Source organism: Diabrotica undecimpunctata, chromosome 9 (assembly GCF_040954645.1).
Source record: "Diabrotica undecimpunctata isolate CICGRU chromosome 9, icDiaUnde3, whole genome shotgun sequence".
Lineage (NCBI taxonomy): Eukaryota > Metazoa > Arthropoda > Insecta > Coleoptera > Chrysomelidae > Diabrotica > Diabrotica undecimpunctata.
The window spans coordinates 100,354,047-100,375,119 of record NC_092811.1 but is presented as its reverse complement, the minus strand read 5'-3'; the positions used below and the strand labels follow the sequence as shown (position 1 = coordinate 100,375,119).

Sequence of the window (21,073 nt, the reverse complement as noted above, 5' to 3'; positions counted from 1 at the left end):
TGTTTTATTATTTCTTTAGGTATTTTATTAATTATTTCTTTTTATATTTAGTTTTAATTACCGTATGTATGTCTTTACATACGTAACCTAATATATCGTGTAGGCGCCGACTTAATATGTGATATAACCCGCCATCCAGGTGCAAGAAGCAAACTACGATATTCCATAGCCCCAGCACGCTGGAGAGAAAAGAAAGCGTTCATCATAAAAGGTAGCGTACAATATAATTTACATACAGACAATATGCAAATGACAATTGTCCCAGAAATGGCATTAAAATAGTAATCGGTGATCTGAACGTAAAAATCGGAAGGCAAGAAATATATCTACCGCACATTGGTAAATATAGTCTCCATAATAATACTAATTCGAATGGACACCGAGCAGTCACCTTCGCAGCCTCAAAGAACATGATCGTGTGAAGCACATGATTTCTACACAAAAAAATACATATGGGGACTTGGACAAAAAGGGCGATGAATTATATATTTTCGAGTATTTTATATGGTCGCCTGAGTGCATATTCAGAGGAGCTTCTTGGCGAATATCAAAGTGGTTTTAGGCCTGGTCGATTAACAACAGACCAGATCTTTGTGCCAAGGCAAATACTGGAAAAAACCAATGAATTCAATATCGACACATACCATCTATTCGTAGACTTCAAATCGGTCTATGATAGTGTCCTAAGAAATAGATTGTATGAAGCCATGGATGAATTCCACATCCCCGATAAACTAATAAGATTGGTTAAGGCTACGATGCGTAAAGTTGTTTGCAAAGTCGAAATACAGGGCGAAAAATCACAGGTATTTGAAACGCATGTTGGGCTGCGACAAGGAGATGTGCTGGCGTGTCTCCTTTTCAACATAGTTCTGGAAAAGGCGGTCAGGGATGCCCAAATAGACAACAGAGGAAACATTTTTAATAAATCATCCCAAATTTTGGCATATGCAGATGATGTCGACCTAGTTACCCGCACAACACGCAAGCTAGAAGAAATGTATACCACCTTGTCAAACGCCTCAAAAAATATGGGCCTGCAAGTAAATGAAGATAAACTAAGATAATGGCATCAACACCCAACAATAGAGCCAGAAACATCGGCCACCAATTCACGGTTGATAATTCTACCTTTGAAGTGGTGGACAAATTCACATACTTAGGCTCCCTGATCAGCAAGGAGAATGTCATGACGGAAGAAATCAAGCGAAGAATAATCCTAGCAAACAAATGCTATTTTGGACTGAGTAGACATATGAGAAGCAGAAACTTAAGCCAAAAAACAAAAATAACCATATACAAAACCCTTATACAACCAGTGTTGACATATGGGTCGGAGACATGGACCATTTCCAAGGCAGATGAAAATCTCCTGCTTATATTTGAATGAAGGATCCTGAGAAGAATATTCGGTGGCATCTGTGAAAATGGTGTTTGGAGAAGGAAGTACAACTACGAGATATATCACAGATATAAACATATATTTGGTGGTAAAGACGTAGTATCCTTTATAAAAATAGGAAGACTAAGATGGGCAGGACATCTGGCAAGATCACAGCAGAACAACCCTCCTAGAAGAATCCTTATGTCGCAACCTGTGGGAAGTAGTCGCGACCTGTGTAGGGGTAGGCCAAAACTCAGGTGGAGGGATGGTAGAAAAATAGGCGCAGCAAACTGGCAACAGTTGGAAATGCATATAACTGATTGGCGTAATAGACTTGGGAAGGTCGAGGCTCTTTTATAGGGCTGTAGCACCCATGATGATGATGATGACAATATTCAAATTAATTGATAAATTTACATTTATCTTATTTGTCATAAAACTAAAACACCAGCAATTTTCAATAAATATATGACAGATGTAACTCTTTTAGTTAATTAATCCATCCAATCACTTACAACCTATATACAGAGAATGTGAAGAAAACATTAGTGATAATTTAGTTAAGTTTTCACCTGCGACTCGGGATCCGAGAGAAACTTTTATTTTTTTTTCTTGTGCTCTCTTCTTGACTAAGTATCTTAGTCCGCCACATCATCGCTGCATAGCTAATTGAGGGTTTGATAACCATGGTGTACACCCAATGTCCGGTTTCAATCCCCATTTCTTCCCATACATACGCCTGATAAGTGTTGTAACTGCACTGCTTGTTATTTCTTCTAATTGACAGTTCCAGGTAAGTTTCGAGTGTAGGATAACCCCGAGATATTTTACCTATCCCTTTGGCTGTATTATTTGTCCCTGCAGCCTTAGAGGACCTAATTCCTCCAGTTTTGGTTTGTGTGTAAATGCTACAATGGTGGTTTTGTGAAGACTTATATTTAGTCCCTCTCTATACGTCCATTGTCTCACTAGTTCTAGGCCTCGTTCTCTCTGACTACCGTATTGTACTTTACTTGTGAGATGATTAACAAATCATCCACATATTTAATTGTTTTGTGACCATTTGCCTTTAAAGTTCCTATTAGTCCGTCAATCAACAGATTTCACAGGAGTGGGGACACAACTTCCCTCTGTCAACCCGGGTCAACACGGTCTCTCCAAGGATAATGGTATTGGGAAATACTTATTATCCAAGGAAAGGTAGAAGGCCGAAAATCACGAGGAAGATCCCTACAAGATGGATCGATCAAATTACTTCTTCTTCTTCAAGTGCCATCTCCGGCAATCATCATAGCTATTCGGACTTTTGAGACGGCTGCTCTGAAAAGTTTATTTGATGTACATCCGTACCACTCTCTCAAATTGCGCAGCCATGACATTCTACGCCTCCCTATGCTACTGTTACGTAAAAATATGAGTCATAGTTTTAACCTGTAAACATGTTTTTATTCTAATATGTTTTAGAATTTACGAGAGACCTCGATTTACCTGAGCGACCTTCCAGAACCGATGCGAGGGAAATCCAGTTTGCCTTTACCGTTTCGCCATCGAAGGTTTTAGAGTTTTCGAGATAACGGCACTGGTATATAATAACGGAACTTTATTTGGAAGGGACAGTTAATTCTCAAGACCCGCGCTCGCGAATTTGTTACGTACGGATATATATATATATATATATATATATATATATATATATATATATATATATATATATATATATATATATATATATATATAAATTATTGTCAGATAAGTTAATATAAATAAAGAAATAAATTAAATCCGTAAGTGTTATAAATATTGAACCTTTTAATAAATCCACAACAAATGGTGTCAGAGTGAGATCGAACATAAATTAGACTTATAATAATAATACAAGTGAATATAAAATAAATTGTGAAAATGGCTACGATTTATGAGCTGACAGTGACTAATTTAAGAAGACATCTCGAAGACAGAGAATTAGCTTCTACCGGAAAAAAGGCTGAGTTAGTCCAACGACTAAAGAACGCTTTGCTAGAAGAAGGACTAGATCCAGAGACTTATATATTTGAAGATGCTGTCCTCTCGTCGATTTCGAAAGTTTCTTCTGATGTAGCCAAAGGTTCTGGTGACATCGCATCATTAGAGAACAAAGTTTCCGGCGACATCGCTTCATTAGAAAACAAAGTTTCTAACGAGATTTCTTCGCTGGAAAGCAAAGTCTCTGCTAATATCTCTTTGGAAATCTCTAAAGTAACTTCTGAGATGTCTGCCCTCGACGATAGAATATCTTCGTTAAAAAACCAAGTTGCTGCCGATATGTCGACCTTCGAAGAAAAGATTAAAGAGATGGAAAGGAAGATGGAGGAAACAGGGACAGCAGAGAGAGGAAACAATCCAATTACAGTGGAGATAAAAGAAGACCAGACGAAATTTAAGTTGGAGACACGGCCGAAATTTGAAGGAAGTGGAGGTTCTATTCATGTTAAAGTCCCAACTTTCGACGGAAAATCATCATGGAACAACTACATGAAACAGTTCGAATCAGCCGCAAGAGCAAATGGATGGTCTGAAAAAGAAAAGGCTGTGAACCTGACTATCGCTCTTCGAGGAGATGCCTTAGATGTGCTTCAGACCATAGCCGTAGAGGAGACCGATGATTTCGAACAACTGAAGAAGAGGTTAAATATGCGATATGGCCACGAACATTTGGAGCATGTATATCAGTCGCAGCTTAAAAATCGTAGACAGAAGAAAGATGAGGCTCTTCAAGAATATGAGGTAGATATTGCCAGATTAGTACGATATGCTTATCCAACAGCTCCCGAAGACATGATGGAAAAATTGGCCGTTCAAACGTTTATTGATGGTCTTCGTGATCATGAAATGCAGAGAACACTGCGATTAGCTCGTCACAAGACGCTGGTTGATGTCCTATCCGCCGCCCTCGAATACGAGTCAGCTACGCAGGCCTCTGACGGGTACAGTAAAGTTAGGACTGTAAAAGAGGAAGGAGATGAAGATAAACTTGACCAGCTCGTTAATATGATGAAAAGTATTACATGCAAGAAAACGAAGACCATAAAATCAAGAAACTCACCATCAGGAAAACCAGAACGAGTCGGCTTTAGGGGAGCAGCTTCGACCCGGAACTTTTCCAAAGACCCTCTTATACTAATAGCTTCTTTGAAATGTCGTGAAGATAGTGTATATGTAGATGGAGAAATAAATGGTAAAAGACATACGTTGTTGGTGGATACCGGAGCGACCAGAACCATTATACGCCCAACAGTTATAAACAGCCGTAAGAAACTATTACCAACGAGGTTGCGACTTCGGACCGCTACAGGTGAAAATGCCAACATTCATGGAGAAATCCAGGTACAATTGGGAATTGGAGCAGAAAAGTTTGTCCATACTGTTATAGTTGCTGACATCGAAGAGGATGTTATATTAGGAATGGACGTAATGAATATGCATGGATTCCAATTGGATTTTAAGAATAAGGTAATCAAAGTTGGCAACGAGGAAGTATTTCTCCATCCACATAATGACAACACTGTGCAAGCAGCCCTTAAAGAAGATACAGTCGTGCCTGCGAGAAGTGAAACGATCATAGTAGCGCGGCTACAGGGAATTGTGGACGAAGGGAGACCTGTTATGATGGAGCCTTGGAACCACGACGATGAGGTTGGCCGTGGAATCATAATTGGAAAGGAATTGGTGACTTTGGCTAAGGAAATTCCTGTGAGGCTTATCAATGTCAATGACTACCCAGTGACCATAAAGAAAGAGACAAAAGTAGGAACTTGTGTACCTGTGACATCCATAATCCGTCAGGCGACAACATCTGATAATTCCAACGACAAATTCGACCAAATGGTTGCAGTTGCAGGACAGTCTCTAAATCAGATGGAGAAAAGGAAATTAAGGGAATTTCTGCGGCAGTATCGTGATATTTTCGTACCGAAAGGAGGAAAGACGGGAAGAACTACCGTTGTTAAGCATAAAATTGATACTGGTAATGCTAAGCCAATTCGTCAAACAGCTCGACGATTACCACAGGCGAAGAGAGAGGAAGCTGAAACGATTGTTCAGGAAATGAAGAAAGACGGGGTGATAGAACCTTCTACGAGCCCATGGGTCTCTCCGGTGGTCCTGGTTAAGAAGAAAGACGGAACGACGAGGTTCTGTGTGGATTACCGTTTGCTGAACAACGTTACCAAGAAAGATAGTTATCCTCTGCCTCGGATCGATGACACATTGGACACATTGGCTGGAAGTAAATTGTTTTCTACTTTAGATTTGAAGTCTGGATACTGGCAGGTAGAAATGGACCCAGTCGATAAAGAAAAGACAGCCTTCACCACAGGATCTGGATTGTGGCAATTCAACGTTATGCCATTTGGACTTTGTAATGCTCCTGCGACATTTGAGAGGCTTATGGAAAATGTGTTGAGAGGGTTATTTTGGAAAACATGCCTGGTTTATTTAGATGACATAATCGTCTTGGGGGAGACATTCGAAGATCATTTGAGGAATTTAGAAAACGTTTTTAACCGACTTAAAGCTGCCCAATTGATGCTAAACCCCAAGAAGTGCCAGCTATTTCAAGGTAAAGTCAATTATCTGGGTCATATAGTCAGTAAAGAAGGAGTGGCCGTGGATAAGGGAAAAATCGATTCCATTAAGGAATGGCCAAAACCAACTGACAAACATCAAGTGAGAAGTTTTCTTGGACTATGTACTTACTACCGGAGGTTTATTAAGAAGTTTGCAGATATCGCTAAGCCATTAACGCGACTTACGGAGGAAGCAAGAGATTACCGCTGGGATACAGACTGCCAAAATGCCTTTGAGACCTTGAAAAAGCATTTAATAACAGCACCAATTTTAGGGTATCCACTGCCAGAAGAAGAGTTCATCTTAGATACAGATGCAAGTAATGTGGGAATTGGAGGAGTGCTGTCTCAGATTCAAGGAGGACAGGAACGAGTCCTCGGATATTTTAGTAAAGTTCTTTCAAAACCTGAGCGGAATTATTGCGTCACGAGAAGAGAACTTCTAGCAGTAGTTAAATCAGTAGAGCACTTCCATCAATACCTCTATGGCAGAAAGTTTCTAATCCGAACCGACCATGCCGCCCTTAAGTGGTTGATGCAGTTTAAGAATCCAGAGGGTCAGATTGCCAGGTGGATCGAACGACTCCAAGAATACGATTTTAAGATTGAGCACCGGGCCGGAGTTAGCCACAGAAACGCTGATTCTCTTTCCAGAAGGCCATGCCCAGTAGAGTGTTCCCACTGCAACAAAACGGAATCCAAGGAAGCAGCAGTGCTAAGAACGACGATTGTCAACGACGACTGGACGCCTACTAAGATCAGGGAAGAACAAGAGAGAGATCCGGTCATACAGAAAATCCGAAAATGGAAAGAGGAAAGCCGTCGACCACCTTGGCAGGAAATATCAAACCTATGCTCAGTAGTTAAGACGTATTGGGCCCAGTGGGACTCATTTATCATCGAAGATGGCTTGCTTAAACGAGTCCTGGAAAATGATGACGGTTCAGAGAAGAGAAGACAGTTGGTGATCCCAAAGAGCAGAATAGCCGAAGTACTTCGTCAGTTACACGACAGTCCATCGGGAGGGCATTTTGGTGTAAGGAAAACCCTTCAGCGAATTCGGGAACGGTTTTATTGGATGAACAGTTCCGACGATGTAAAAGACTGGTGTAAGAAATGTACTATTTGTGCCACGAGTAACGGGCCTTACCGAAAAAGGAGAGCTCCTATGAGACAATATAATGTTGGAAGCCCGTTTGAAAGAATAGCTTTGGACATCGCTGGGCCATTTCCAGAAAGTGAAAATGGAGGCAAGTACATGCTGGTAGTAATGGATTACTTCACTAAGTGGGTCGAGATTTACGCACTTCCAGACCAGAAGGCCGCCACCGTTGCAGATAAGTTGATCCAAGAATATATCAGCCGATTTGGAGTGCCTTTGGAGATCCATAGTGACCAAGGCAGGAACTTCGAAAGTGATCTATTCCAAGGAATATGTGATAGACTAGGCATGAAGAAAACAAGAACTACCGCGTATCATCCGCAATCGGATGGTATGGTAGAACGAATGAATAGGACAGTTGGCAAGTATTTGACAAAGATGGTGTCCGATCATCAGCGAGACTGGGACCAATACCTTCCGTTCTTCACAATGGCCTACAGATCTGCTGTTAACGAATCAACAGGCCAGACACCAGCCAAAGTCCTATTCGGACGCGAAATGCGACTACCTTGTGATCTCGAGTTTGGATGTCGACCTGGAGAAGATGTAGCAGGTGAAGATTATGTGATCGAATTACGAAGAAGAATGGACGATGTACATGAGTTAGTCCGTTCCCACCTTCAGATCGCTAGCGACCGAATGAAGAAACGGTACGATACACAAGCCGAAAAGGGTTGCTTTAAGAAGAACGACAAAGTATGGCTGTATAATCCCAAGAAGCGAAAAGGTTGTTCTCCCAAATTGCAGCAGTTTTGGGAAGGTCCATACCTCATTATGGAGAAGATCAACGATGTCATCTACCGAATAAGCAAGATTCCGAAGGGAAAGCCGATGATAGTACACCATAACCGGCTGGCGTCTTTCGAAGGTGACCACGACGTAGATGAAGAAGTGGAAGTAAACCAAGTCCAAGACGTGTCTGACCTCACGTTTGAGGAATTCATGGGTGCCTATGGAGGTACCGGTAAAGCAAGACATGGTGTTACCACTGAAGAAAAGCAAGATCTACTCGCGCTCCCCGATGACTACTCGCTGGCCCTTACCATCCCGGCCAGTATCAAAGACGCACCAGGGTTGGCATCCGTCTTTCGAAGGAAGTTTGGTCGAGTTGCAGAACTTCAATGCCAAGTGCCAGCTCCCGGTAAAACCTTGAAACTCCAAGATGCATCACGTTACCTTTTCTACCTGGTAACAAAAGACACTGCCCGTGACCAACCTACCTACCGAGATGTATGGGAAGCCTTACTTCAATTGAGAGAGCACGTACTAGAGTCCGACGTGCAAAAGTTCGCCATGCCAAAGTTGGAGTGCCGCCAATTAGATTGGAGGGTTATCCGAAATATGGTGGAGGAGATCTTCAAAGACACCGAAGTCCAGGTGTTAATCTGTTGCAATCCGCTAAGTACCTTGTGCGGAGAGAAAACCGTCCCTTGTCATTTTTATACAACTGGAAGTTGTAAAAGAGGGTCCTGTTGCCGATACCAGCATACAGTTCCGGTTCCAGTCCCGACAAGGTTCCAGGAGGAACCATCTTTTGAGAGGGGGGCAATGTTACGTAAAAATATGAGTCATAGTTTTAACCTGTAAACATGTTTTTATTCTAATATGTTTTAGAATTTACGAGAGACCTCGATTTACCTGAGCGACCTTTCAGAACCGATGCGAGGAAAATCCAGTTTGCCTTTACCGTTTCGCCATCGAAGGTTTTAGAGTTTTCGAGATAACGGCACTGGTATATAATAACGGAACTTTATTTGGAAGGGACAGTTAATTCTCAAGACCCGCGCTCGCGAATTTGTTACGTACGGATATATATATATAAATTATTGTCAGATAAGTTAATATAAATAAAGAAATAAATTAAATCCGTAAGTGTTATAAATATTGAACCTTTTAATAAATCCACAACACTACTCTTTCCTGGAATCTTTTCCTGCATAATCAGTTGTAGCAAGGTATATTTCTCTCCACGTTTAATATGTCCGAGATATTCCAATTTTCTTGTTTTAATTGTATTTAAAATTTCTATTTCTTTGTTCTTCCTTCTCAGAACCTCTTTGTTTGTGACGTGTTCTGTCCACGATATTTTCAGAATTCTTCTATACACCCACAGCTCAAATGATTCCAGGTTTTTCATTGATGTCGCATTCAAGGTCCAAGATTCCATTCCATAAAACAAAGTCGAAAAAACATACCACCTTGCCAACCTAACTCTTAGTTCCAATTTTAAATCCTTTGTACATAGCACTCTTCTCATTTTGTTGAAATTTGCTCTAGCCTTTTTTATTCTGATTTTGATCTCCGGAATGTAATTCCATGTAATGGAATGTAACTCCAGTTGTGGAGTTAATCATTGTTCCCAGACATGCATATTTGTCCACATGTTCGACGTTGGTCCCGTTTATTAGAAGATTCTCGTTATTTCTTTGAGTTTTCGATATTTTTATAAATTTCGTCTCCTTGACGTTCATTGTTAGACCGTACTCTTTTCCATACTCCGGTATTCTGGTCACCAGTCTCTGAAGATCTTCAATATTTTCTGCTAAAATCACAGTTTCGTCGGCATATCTAATGTTGTTAATGGGAACTCTGAGATGATAGAGAATAATTCTCTCTCCTGATGCCGACAATATTGTAGCTTCGCCTATTTTAACAAATTCTAAAGTGTTTGTCCTTGTGTAGTGTAGTGTGATGTACAATTTTATGTTTATGACATTCTATAATTAATGGATAGGCCAAAATTGACGAAATGCCCCTGAAGATGCTCTAGGAAGCGAAAGTACTTGGGATCTGTCTTTCATTTTATCAAAGTTCTTAATTGTCCCATTCCTACATCAAGGTTTGCACCAGCTGAGCGCAGTCGCATCATTGTCACCAGCGCCACCCACCTCTTTGACATATATGTCTATTTAGAGGGGTGATGCCAATGAGCAATTCCATTGAAGGAGTTGGTGTTGTTTTCAGGGTACCTGTTATATTTAGGCAAGCCATCCTCTGAATATGGTTTAGTTTGTTGATCGCTGTTGCCTGTAGCACTTTTGGTACACAAGCAATAGCTCCATAAGTTAGAATTGGCCTAATGATAGCAGTGTAGACCCTGGGCGAAAGGTCCAAGGTGCATCCGACCGTTCGTCGACACTGTTTATACGCAATATATGCTCTTTTAACTCTGTAGTTTAAAATCCTTGGGGGTATTAATCCCGTGATTCTTTTTTTTATGGTGAAGAGGACCATCTTTGTCTACTTAGGATTTATAGAAAGTGAGTAGTCCTTGCACCATGTTTCTATTAGTCGGAGAGCAGCTTGTAATCTCTCACATAGTTTGTACTCAAACTTACCGCTTTGCAGGACAGCAATATCGTCTGCATTGTGTAGAATCCGTTGCTGCTGAGTTGGTCAACTAGGGTGTCTAGAACTATGTTCCAGAGTAGTGGTGATAGCACCCCTCTCTGTGGATACCCCCTCGTAAACATGCCTCTAACAGAAACGTCTTCTACATTTATGCTTATAAGTCTATTAGAGAGCATACTGAATATCATTTCATTCACGGCTATGAGAACATTCCTGACATTAAACTGTTAGGTGATGGTTGGGAATGTAGTTTTATCAAACGTTCTCTCAATGTATATGAATATACCTAGGGTGGATTCTTTATTATTCAGCGATATTTCAATTTTTCCCACTACTTGATGGAGTGCAGAATCGGTAGATCTTCCCGAAGTATATGCATGCTGATTTGGGTGAAGTGGGTTATTAACTAGAAATTATTCTTTCATGTAGCTCTCGCATAGCCTTTCCATCGTTTCCAAGAGAAACGATGTTAGGGTAATTGGTCGGAAAGCATTTGGTAAGGTGTATTCCATCCTACCTGGTTTTGGTATGATGAAGACCACACGTACGTTTCTCCACTTCCTAAGAATATATCCCAGAACCAAAGAGGCTATGAATATTCCCATAAGGTGCTGCAGAAGGATATCCAGTTTCCACCGTAGTAGGGCTGGATATATGTCACCAGGCCCTGGTCACCTGAAATAACGGAGGTTATGATTATTTCTTTCGCCTAGTTAATGCTATTGAGGCACTAGAACCGAAAAAGTATGTTTTCATCTGGATCTCAGCACTTTGGAAAAGGTTGGATGTTTTGCTTTTATCTTCCTTAATATGCTGATGTGAATCCTCTGATGTTTGATTGATAAGAATTCCAAACTTTTTTGAGTTTGGTGCGGTTTGCTCTATTAAAAGCTGTTTACGCTGTCTTTCTAAGGTTCCAGTTCCAGTTCAGTACACCATCAAGAGTTAGTTTTGCGACTTTCCTGGACCATCCTTATCGGACAGGATTTTTTATAAGCGTAGCTTATTTTTTTTACAGATACCGCATATCTTTCCAATTCTATGTTAGTCCCTGGAGTTAAAGCCTTATTGTTTTACAGCACATCTTCTAAGAGTCGGTTGTAGAGTTCTACATCCGCCCTACTAGGGTCGCAAGATTTGGCTTTTTCCAGACTAATAGTATAGGTTAGCCAGCGGTGGTCCTCTACAGAGATGTCTTGCGATACCTGCCAGTTCTGAATTTTATATATTTGATCTGTTGCTAGCGTAATATCTATGACTGTTTGACTACGAACAATAATAAAGGTAGGTTCTGTGCCTCTATTTAAGATATACAAATCTTTTCTAATAACATTTTCATAAAGATGACAATTACCCGAGATTACTTCGAGCGTTGTTATCTCTGTTGCCCCAGCCTAGATGGTGGGAGTTCGAATCGCAGCAAATAATGAGTTCTACCTTATGACTGAGACAATAGACTACCAGATCTTTCATCCCATTTCCATTTGTTTTCTCATTTTTTTATAGGCGTTTCACTTTAAACGCACTTAGGTTTGAGATCCAAAACTGCGTCATAGAGGAGGCTTTGATTTTTCTGGAAACATATCGATGATCGATTTTCTGGTATCCTCGATCAGTCCATGCAAAACAAGTTCATCTAGCCTTTAATGAAACATGTAGGATAGAAACCGGATGTGTCAAGCCCACCCCACGCAATACCTGTATAAGGCGACAGCCACTGTACAACATGGAACCCAATCGTTCGAGGCTAAAATCCAGAAAAAACTTCCTGCTCTGTATATTAGTCGACCCACCAGAAAACGATTCACCTTCCTAAGAAGTGACGTTTTTCGATAGTAGTCACGACTGAAAGACCTAGAGGATATTATAGACCAGAGAAATTAACAAATAAAAATCCTTTTTCGTGACACTCGTTAATAGAGGTATCTATATTATATCTAACAACTACTTTTTAAAAATTTAATGATAACAATATGTTTCTTATAAACAATACATTAACAATGACAGCAGACTCAGTAGTACGCAGTACTACAGTCTAGAAGAGCTACCCGTTACAAAGTGTCGACTTAATTTCATTATCAGGAATAATTCACGCCGTGTAAAAATGTATGATAATAAACAGTGTTGCCTAATATCTAAGAATAAAGTTATGTCTTTGTGCCGATTTCGATAATATTTTTTAAATATAAAAGTAAGAGAGTAAAATAAATAGCAAAAATGAAATAAAGAAAATTTTAACTGTAGCTTTCCCAAAACAATATTTCCAACATCTAATAGCCATATTTTTGTCCAAATAACATGACCTTAGTTATGTCCCAGTAGTTAGAAGCCCAGTAGTTAAAATTGAAGAAAAAAGGGCCCCAGGACGAAGAAGAATATCCTGGCTTGCTAACCTGAGAGCATGGTATAGAAAGACCTCGACACAGCTATTTCGTATAGCAACCAACAAAGTTATCATAGCCAAGATGATCGCCAACGTTCGGAACGGACAGACACCCTAAGAAGAAGAAGAAGTTAGAACCCATAGTAGTTATACTGGTAGTAGGTGGTAGTAGTGGTTATAACTACGACCCTGTATAAGAAGTTTTATAAGATGTTTATAAGAAGTTTTTCATCTTTGCCCTATGTAATTTTTTTCATAATTTTCACAAATAAATTTGTAACTTTGTTTTTTGTTTTTTTTTAATGATAATAATTAAAACTTACGCAGCTAATATATCTATCCAGTCGACTGGGAATTTAGATTTGTTCGTGTCACATGTCAAATTTTTGACGGTTCCTCTGAATCCATACTTAAACATTTTTTTATCGTAACAATTATTAATTTGTTTCGTCAGCGTGGGAGTGTCTTCAATCCTTTCCGTAACATTGGGACAAGTAGTCCGAACGCATATCCAGTGTCTCAAGTTATCATGCCTATAATTGTAGTTATCTTTGGATAATTCCTAAATAGATAAATAAATAAATAAATAAATAAATATATATATATATAAATATTTAAATATATAAATATATAAATATATAAATATATAAATATATAAATATATAAATATATAAATATATAAATATATAAATATATAAATATATAAATATATAAATATATAAATATATAAATATATAAATAAATAAATAAATAAATAAATAAATAAATAAATAAGTAAGTAAGTAAATAAATAAATAAATAAATAAATAAATAAATAAATAAATAAATAAATAAATAAATAAATAAATAAATAAATAAATAAATAAATAAATAAATAAATAAATAAATAAATAAATAAATAAATAAATAAATAAATAAATAAATAAATAAATAAATACATAAAAAATGGGATAGATTGATAATACACTTAATAGTTACTGGCCAATTTTATAGTAAATGAATTCTTTTAGAAATATTATTTTAAACATTTTTGAGATAGAAATACTTAATTAAAAAAAAGGGGCTTTGAAGTTAACCAATTATCTTGTTACAATATTTGTTAGAAGCGCATTATTTAAAACAATAACCTTGATTTTATAAATAATTAAAGGCCATGTTATGTACAAGTCATAACTGTTATCTCTCTCTTCAACCTTGACCCCCGGAGGGAGTGTCATGGTCATCGTGATGTCGCGTATTGTTCCTCTCCAAAGATTTCTGTCTCTGATCGTTTCTTTTAACTCACTCATAGGTCTTTTGCATATTCCTGCAATTTGATCGATCCATCTTGTTGGGGATTTTCCTCGTGATCTTCGACCTTCTACATTTCCTTTGATAATAAGTCTTTTCATGTTTTCTGTGTCTGCTGTCATATCATGTTCAAAATATTTTAATTGTTGGAAACGGCTGGATAGCCGTTTGCTTACTTATAGCATATTTAGAATTGAGTTATTTATCCTATGGTCGGTCCATGGAATTCATAACTTCCTTATCCAATAGAACATTTTAGTGGCGTCTATCTTTCTTCTTTTCGCCTGTCGTAGGGTCCAAGATTCACATCCGTTTATCAGTATTGGAAATATTAAGCAGTTGATCAACCTCATTTTTAGAGTTCGTGAAATTTGAGAGTCCCTTCATTTTTTTTGGCCATCTTTCCTATAGTGACTTTTGCTAGATCACATATATGTTTTATTTCTTCCTGTAGCGACCCAGGAGTTAATCTTGGTTATGTGTGGATGATTATATCCTAATAGATGTTATATCCTAACAAAGGCATTCTTCCGACCTCATGGATATCAGAAGCTTCCGAGGTCCAAACATAGATAGTGAGCACTTTCTTGTAATGGCAAAAATTAGAGGAAGAAAATAAAACCTAAAGAAGGATACAGATATGAAACAAGACATAATTAATGTTGATAATGTGCGCATTGAAGCCGTTGCGAGAGAGTATAGGAGACAAATGGATTAGGAAATAGAGAGCCTGGAAGCAGGGGAAAGTGTGAAGGAATTCTGGACAAAATGTAGAAACAATACCTAAGAAGGCATCGGTAATAGTGGGAAAAACCAAACCAGTTAGACAAAACAAATGGTATGAAATAGAGCACACCTAAAGACAAATCAACCTAGATGCACAAGAAGAGCAAAGGTGGAATACCGGACCCTAAGAAGGGAAGAAAAAAGATTACATAAAAGAAAAAAAAAGACAATTTAAAAAAATGCAGTTAGAAATCATAGAATGGCTAAAAAATCAAAACGAAACTCAAAAGTTCTACAGAAAAGTAAACAACATGAGTAAAGAGTTACCACTACCACTGAAGAGGCTGCCAAAGCCATTAAAAAGCTTAAAAGTAATAAAGCACCAGGAACTGATCAAATTTGTAGTGAGCTCTACAGTAAAATGGTGGCGACGCCCTGATACAAGGACTGCATAAACTTTTACTTCTTGTCTGGCAAAATGAGACCATGCCCTGTGAATAATAGTCTCAAGGCGTGATATGCCCGTTATAGAAAAAATTCGATCAGCTCCAGTGTGACAACTACAGAGATATAACCCTGTTAACAACTGCTTACAAAATACACAAATATTCTCTACGAAAGGCTACAAGTTTACACAGTTGGCATATTAGGAAAATATCAGGCCGGATTAACTCCAGGTAAATCAACAATTGACCAGATTCATTCAATAAGACAGATCCTCGAGAAAACATTAGAATTTAGCATCGAAACCCATCACCTATTCGTCGACTTCAAGGCCGCATATGACAGTGTCAAGAGAACAGTATTATACCAATCAATGCATGAGTTTTGTATACCAGAAAAACTTATCCCATTAACGAGAACGACAATGTCTAACTTAAAAGCCAGCGTTAGGATACGGGGAGAAAATTCTCGATCCTTTAAGATAAAGAATGGACTCAGACAAGGGATACCCAGGCTTGCCTCCTATTTAACATTGCGTTGAAAAAGGCAGTAAGTGACACACTGCATACATACACTGATAACATTGACATAATAGGGCGTAGCAAGCGAGATGTTGAGCAATAATTCCTAGAATTAGAAACGGCGGCGAAACAGGTCGGTCTAGTGATCAGCCAAGACAAAACCAAGTACATGTTGGTTATCAAGGATCCTATAGCAAAAGAGAGTGGTTAGATTGAGTTGAGACCGACTTAGGGATACTAGAGATCAGAAGATGGCAACACGTTGCCAGAAATGGCGACTAATCTTAGAGCAGGTCAGGATCCACAGAGGATTGCCGAGCCAAAGATGCTGATGATGATGATGTGTGGATGATTGTTATGTAGTCTATCCGTAACTGTTATAGAAAGTAAAAAAATAAGATTAAAACATGACTTTTAGTAGAAAAAATAAATTCCATGCAACAAATAGCATGAAATGATTCTTGTGAAGAGGAATATTCTTTTCAATTAATGTTTTTCAAATGATGGTTTAATCTTAAACGTTTTATTACTAGTTTTTATCACTAGCAACTATGGTTAACCAGTGTATCAGCATTCAAATCGGATGATAATGGTAGAACTATCACAACAAAAGTAAAAGGAACCAATTATGTGGTCGACAACACTTGGATTATTCAATATTCTTCACTTCTATCCAAAACAGACTATTGTAGTGTGAAATTTTGCAATCAAGTGCAACCCATCAAATCTGCAAATATATAACAAAAAGTAGCTATATGGCGGTGTGGCGTTTAAAATCCAAACACTAATGATAAAATGACGCACTACTAAGTTGGTTGACATGTAATAAGACGATTTTTATCTAATTATACAACACAACCAATGTATTTTGTATGGGGGACAAAGGGGTAGAATGAGAAAATATGGAGTTAATTCCAGTTTACTTCAATTAGCCTCTTCTACTCAAATCCGACTCTCACCCTCATGCTGGTGTCCTCTGTAAACCGAACAACCCAACTGGAGATCCAGTATCCAACCCGGGTGAAAAGTTGGGTCGGGAACTGACGAGAGCAGGTGAAATGGCCCTTCGAAAACGGGGTTTGGCATTGGGTTAACTACCCAACCCTGTACGGCTCTGCTCATAAAAGAAATGAATAAAGTCAAAGCAGATATCATTGCTTTACAGGAAATGAGGTGGACTAGCTCATGCATCCTGGAAAAAAATAACCGCAATAATTACTAAAGTGGACTTCCTAACCAGGGTGGTAAAGCTAAATTTGGTACCGGATTTATTGTAAGCAGCAAGGTCAAACATAGTGTAATTGATTTCAAAGCTATTGATCATAGGATATGTCAAATAATACTTAAAGGCAAGTTCGCTAATATTAGCATTATTAGCATCCATGCTCCAACGGAAGAAAAAGAAGATAATGAAAAAGACATGTTCTATAAGGCACTAGACCGAGAGTACGATGAGTGCCCAAAAAATGACATCAAAATAATAGCAGGAGATTTTAATGCCAAAGTCGGAAGAGAGAATATATTTTTGCTCACCATCGAAAAAGAGAGCCTACACGTAGACTCCAATGATAACGGTCTCAGAATCATAAACTTTGCAATGTCTAAGAACATGATAATAGCTGGGACAAGATTTGATCATAAAGATATACATAAGGGAACTTGGAAATCTCCTGATAATGAAGCGATTAACCAAATATATCATATAATCATCGATGCAAGACACTGCTCTAACTTATTATATGTTAGGTCTTTTAGAGGAGCAAACATAGATAGTGATCACAATTTAGTTAAAGCACGATTTAAAGAGAGAATTATTCAATTTAAAAAAAGAGATCGGAAAAATGAGAGAAAAAATCGACATTAATAAACTAAAAGATCCCAACATTTCAAATGTATACAGACAGCAAATAGAAGATCAAATAAGAACAGAAAACTTAGAAGAAGAAGAAGAAGATATTAACCGCTTTGGGCAAATATACGAGATATTGTGTTACAGAAATCGGTTGAAATATTGGGCAAAACCAAGTCAGTAAAAAGAAATCATTGGTTTGATCATGAGTGCGAAATGCCTACAAATAGAAAGAACGCAGCATATCAAAAAACCATCGACGCAGGTTGTACACGGAGAAAAAAATAAGAGTATAGATGTCTTAGATGAGATGAAAAACGTATCCATCGACGTAAGAAGAGGGAATACGAACAAAACAATCTCAATGAGATACAAAGTTTATTCGATAAAAATGAAACGATGAAATACTACAAATCCTTATTCTACATGATAAAAACTTAACAGATGGGCACAACATTTCAGCGAACATCTAAATATAACCGATATTAAAGGAGGTTACAACATAGATAATCAACAAATCAACAAACGTCAACTACACACTGAGAAGACCCAAGAGAAGAAGTGTCAAATTCCATCCTAAAAGTCAAAGATAGTAAAGCCCCGGGAATCGATGAAATCTGTTCGGAAATATATAAAAAAGATGGTGATCAACATTTTGTAGCAATCCATAAACTAATAGTAAGTACTTATGAGTGTACTTATGGCAGAATGAATTGGCACCAGAAGAGTGGCTAAAGGGAATAATATGTCCGTTGCAGAAAAAGGGTGATTAACTGGAGTGTAAGAACTATAGAGGCATTACTCTGTTAGCATCTGCGTATAAAATCTTCGGCAATGTATTGTTTGAAAGACTTGAACATTTTACAAAGGATGTTGTTGGTCAATATCAATGCGGATTTACTGCTGGAAAGTCAACTACACATAAAATTCAAGCACATTGGCAGATGCTAGAAAAGTCACTAGAATATAATATAGATACACACTATATCTTCGTAGACTTCAAAGCAGCCTATGACAGTGTGAAAAGAACTGCATTATATAATGCAATTATAGACTCTGGGATCCCACCTGAGTTAGTTAAGTTGTCCCAACTAACAATGCAAAACGTAAGCTCATGAGTTAGAATTAAAGGAGAACACAAACTCTAACTTCTTTGACATTAATAATGGTCTAAGACAGGGAGATGCGCAGGCGTGTCTCCTCTTTATTATTGCCTCGGAAAAGGCAGTCAGACAATTAAATATTAGAATGAATGCAACTTTATTTAATAGATCGAAGCAAATTCTCGCATTCGTTGGCGAGATAATTGTAGTATGAAAGACATGGTGCAGTGTTTTACAAGGCTTGCGGACGCGGCAAGTGAGTAAGGACTTGTGGTAAAGGAGGAAAAAACCAAATAAATGTTGATTTCTACAAATCCCCGAAATATCCAACACAGAATTCAAATTAACAACCATACCTTTGGGCAGGTCAAAGAATTCATAAATTTTGGATCGCTAGTAAACGCAACGTGGACTTTGAAAAAAACATCTATCAACAAACTTGAAGCATTTGAAATGTGGTCATTGAGAAGAATGATGCGCATACCTTGGGTGGATAGAGTTCGAAACGATGACGTCCTTAAGAGAGCCGGCGTGGAAAGAGAACTCTTTGAATTAATTAAAAAACGCAAGATTGGTTACCTTGGGCACATATTGAGAGGAGCAAAATATGAAATACCACAGTTAATCCTACAAGGGAAGATCGAAGGTAGGAGAGGAGCCGGCCGCAAACAATTATCCTGGTTAAGGAATATTAAAGAATGGACAGGAATACACAATACAGGCGAGCTGTGTCACGCCGCCAAGAACAGAATTCTAGTAATGAGATAGTCGCCTACACACTTTGGTGTATGGCATGTTAAGAAGAAGAAGTAAACGCAACAAACACGACAAGCGACGAAATAAAAAGACGCATAGCAATAGCAAACAGAACTGTTCACGGTCTCCAGAAACATTTAAAAAATAAAAATATAAAACGTGCAGTAAAGCTCAATATATACAAAACCTCAATATATACAAACCGGTTTTGATATATTCGGCTGAAACGTGGACCTTATCTCAAAATGATGAAAGACTTCTTGTTATTTCTGAGAGAAAAATTGGGGCCTTACATGAAAATGGGCTGTGTCGTCGAAGATACAACTTTGAACTATATCAGTTTTACACCGATCCAGATATTGTGAAATTCGTTAAAGTGCAGACACTTAGATGGGTTGGACACATTGCTAGAATGTTAGATCACGAATACACGAAAAGATTTAACATTTTCAAAACCAGAGGGTACGAAGTAGAGGATGACCACAAAGGAGATGGATTGATGATATGGAAGAAGACCTACAGATTCTAAGAGACAGAAGATGGAGGGAAGTTGCCGGGAATTGACAAGAGTGGCGACTTCTTTGTGAGCAGGACAAAATCTACAACGGATTGTCGAACCACTTATGATGATGATAATGGTTGTCGCACATTTGGCGATGCATCTGGAGGCAGTCACAGATTGTATTTAAATCCATCGTTGCCAAAGATTGAACATTACTCTGAAGTGAGATCCCTCTTGGAATTGGTTATCACTAGACTTCGGCAAATATGCAAATAAAAATGTAGAAAATATGCGCATAAATATGCACGTGTTTACCCGAAAATATGCAAATATTTTACAAAATATGCATACAAATAAATAAAAAAATCGTAAAATAGTAACAATTTTATTTAAAAAAAAAGTGTACATAACTAAATATTTCCTACTATTCATTAAGGTTTACATTTATTTTAAGTAACTACATCATTTTTAAGTATGAATAAACTTATTTAGAATTATGGTAACAATAAATGACCAAGTGGTGTTCAAAATTTTCTAACAAAAACTGTGGCTTCTGTCTGAGTACATATATTTATATATGGAAAAACTTCGTTCAACATCAACTGATGTAACGGGAGCATTTTTCAAACTAACCAAAACATTTGGTTCTAAATTAATTGTTTCCGAAATATTTCCAGCTAGAACACTGACTACTTCAGAAAGAATATGGTAACCTTTATTTTTTTCCATAGTAGCTTCAAATTTTTTTAAAATATCTTTTCCAATATTACCTCTAACGTTCCGACAACATGACGCAAATTCTTTTATTAATGCTGTACTTTCGACCAATGACAGTTTTAGTGATTCTAACTGAGTAATTGTTTTTTGAACAAAACTAAAATTTGATTTTATAAATGAAAGTTCTTGTTGAAGCAAGTTACTCTGAAAAGTTTGTTTAGAATTAAAAAGAGATTGGGAACTTTCATCTGTTAACGTATCAATTATGTTCTTTATTTTAA

General features: G+C 37.8%; 1 protein-coding gene across 1 annotated transcript in view; it reads right to left on the bottom strand.

The window, feature by feature from the left end:
- LOC140450321 (nose resistant to fluoxetine protein 6-like) overlaps window positions 1–21,073 on the bottom strand; it is a 103,560-nt gene that overhangs the window by 72,319 nt on the left and 10,168 nt on the right. Inside the window, exon 3 of the mRNA XM_072543898.1 lies at window positions 13,208–13,446. Within this exon, the coding sequence (XP_072399999.1) occupies window positions 13,208–13,446 (239 nt within the window). The remainder of the gene's footprint in view (window positions 1–13,207; window positions 13,447–21,073) is intronic.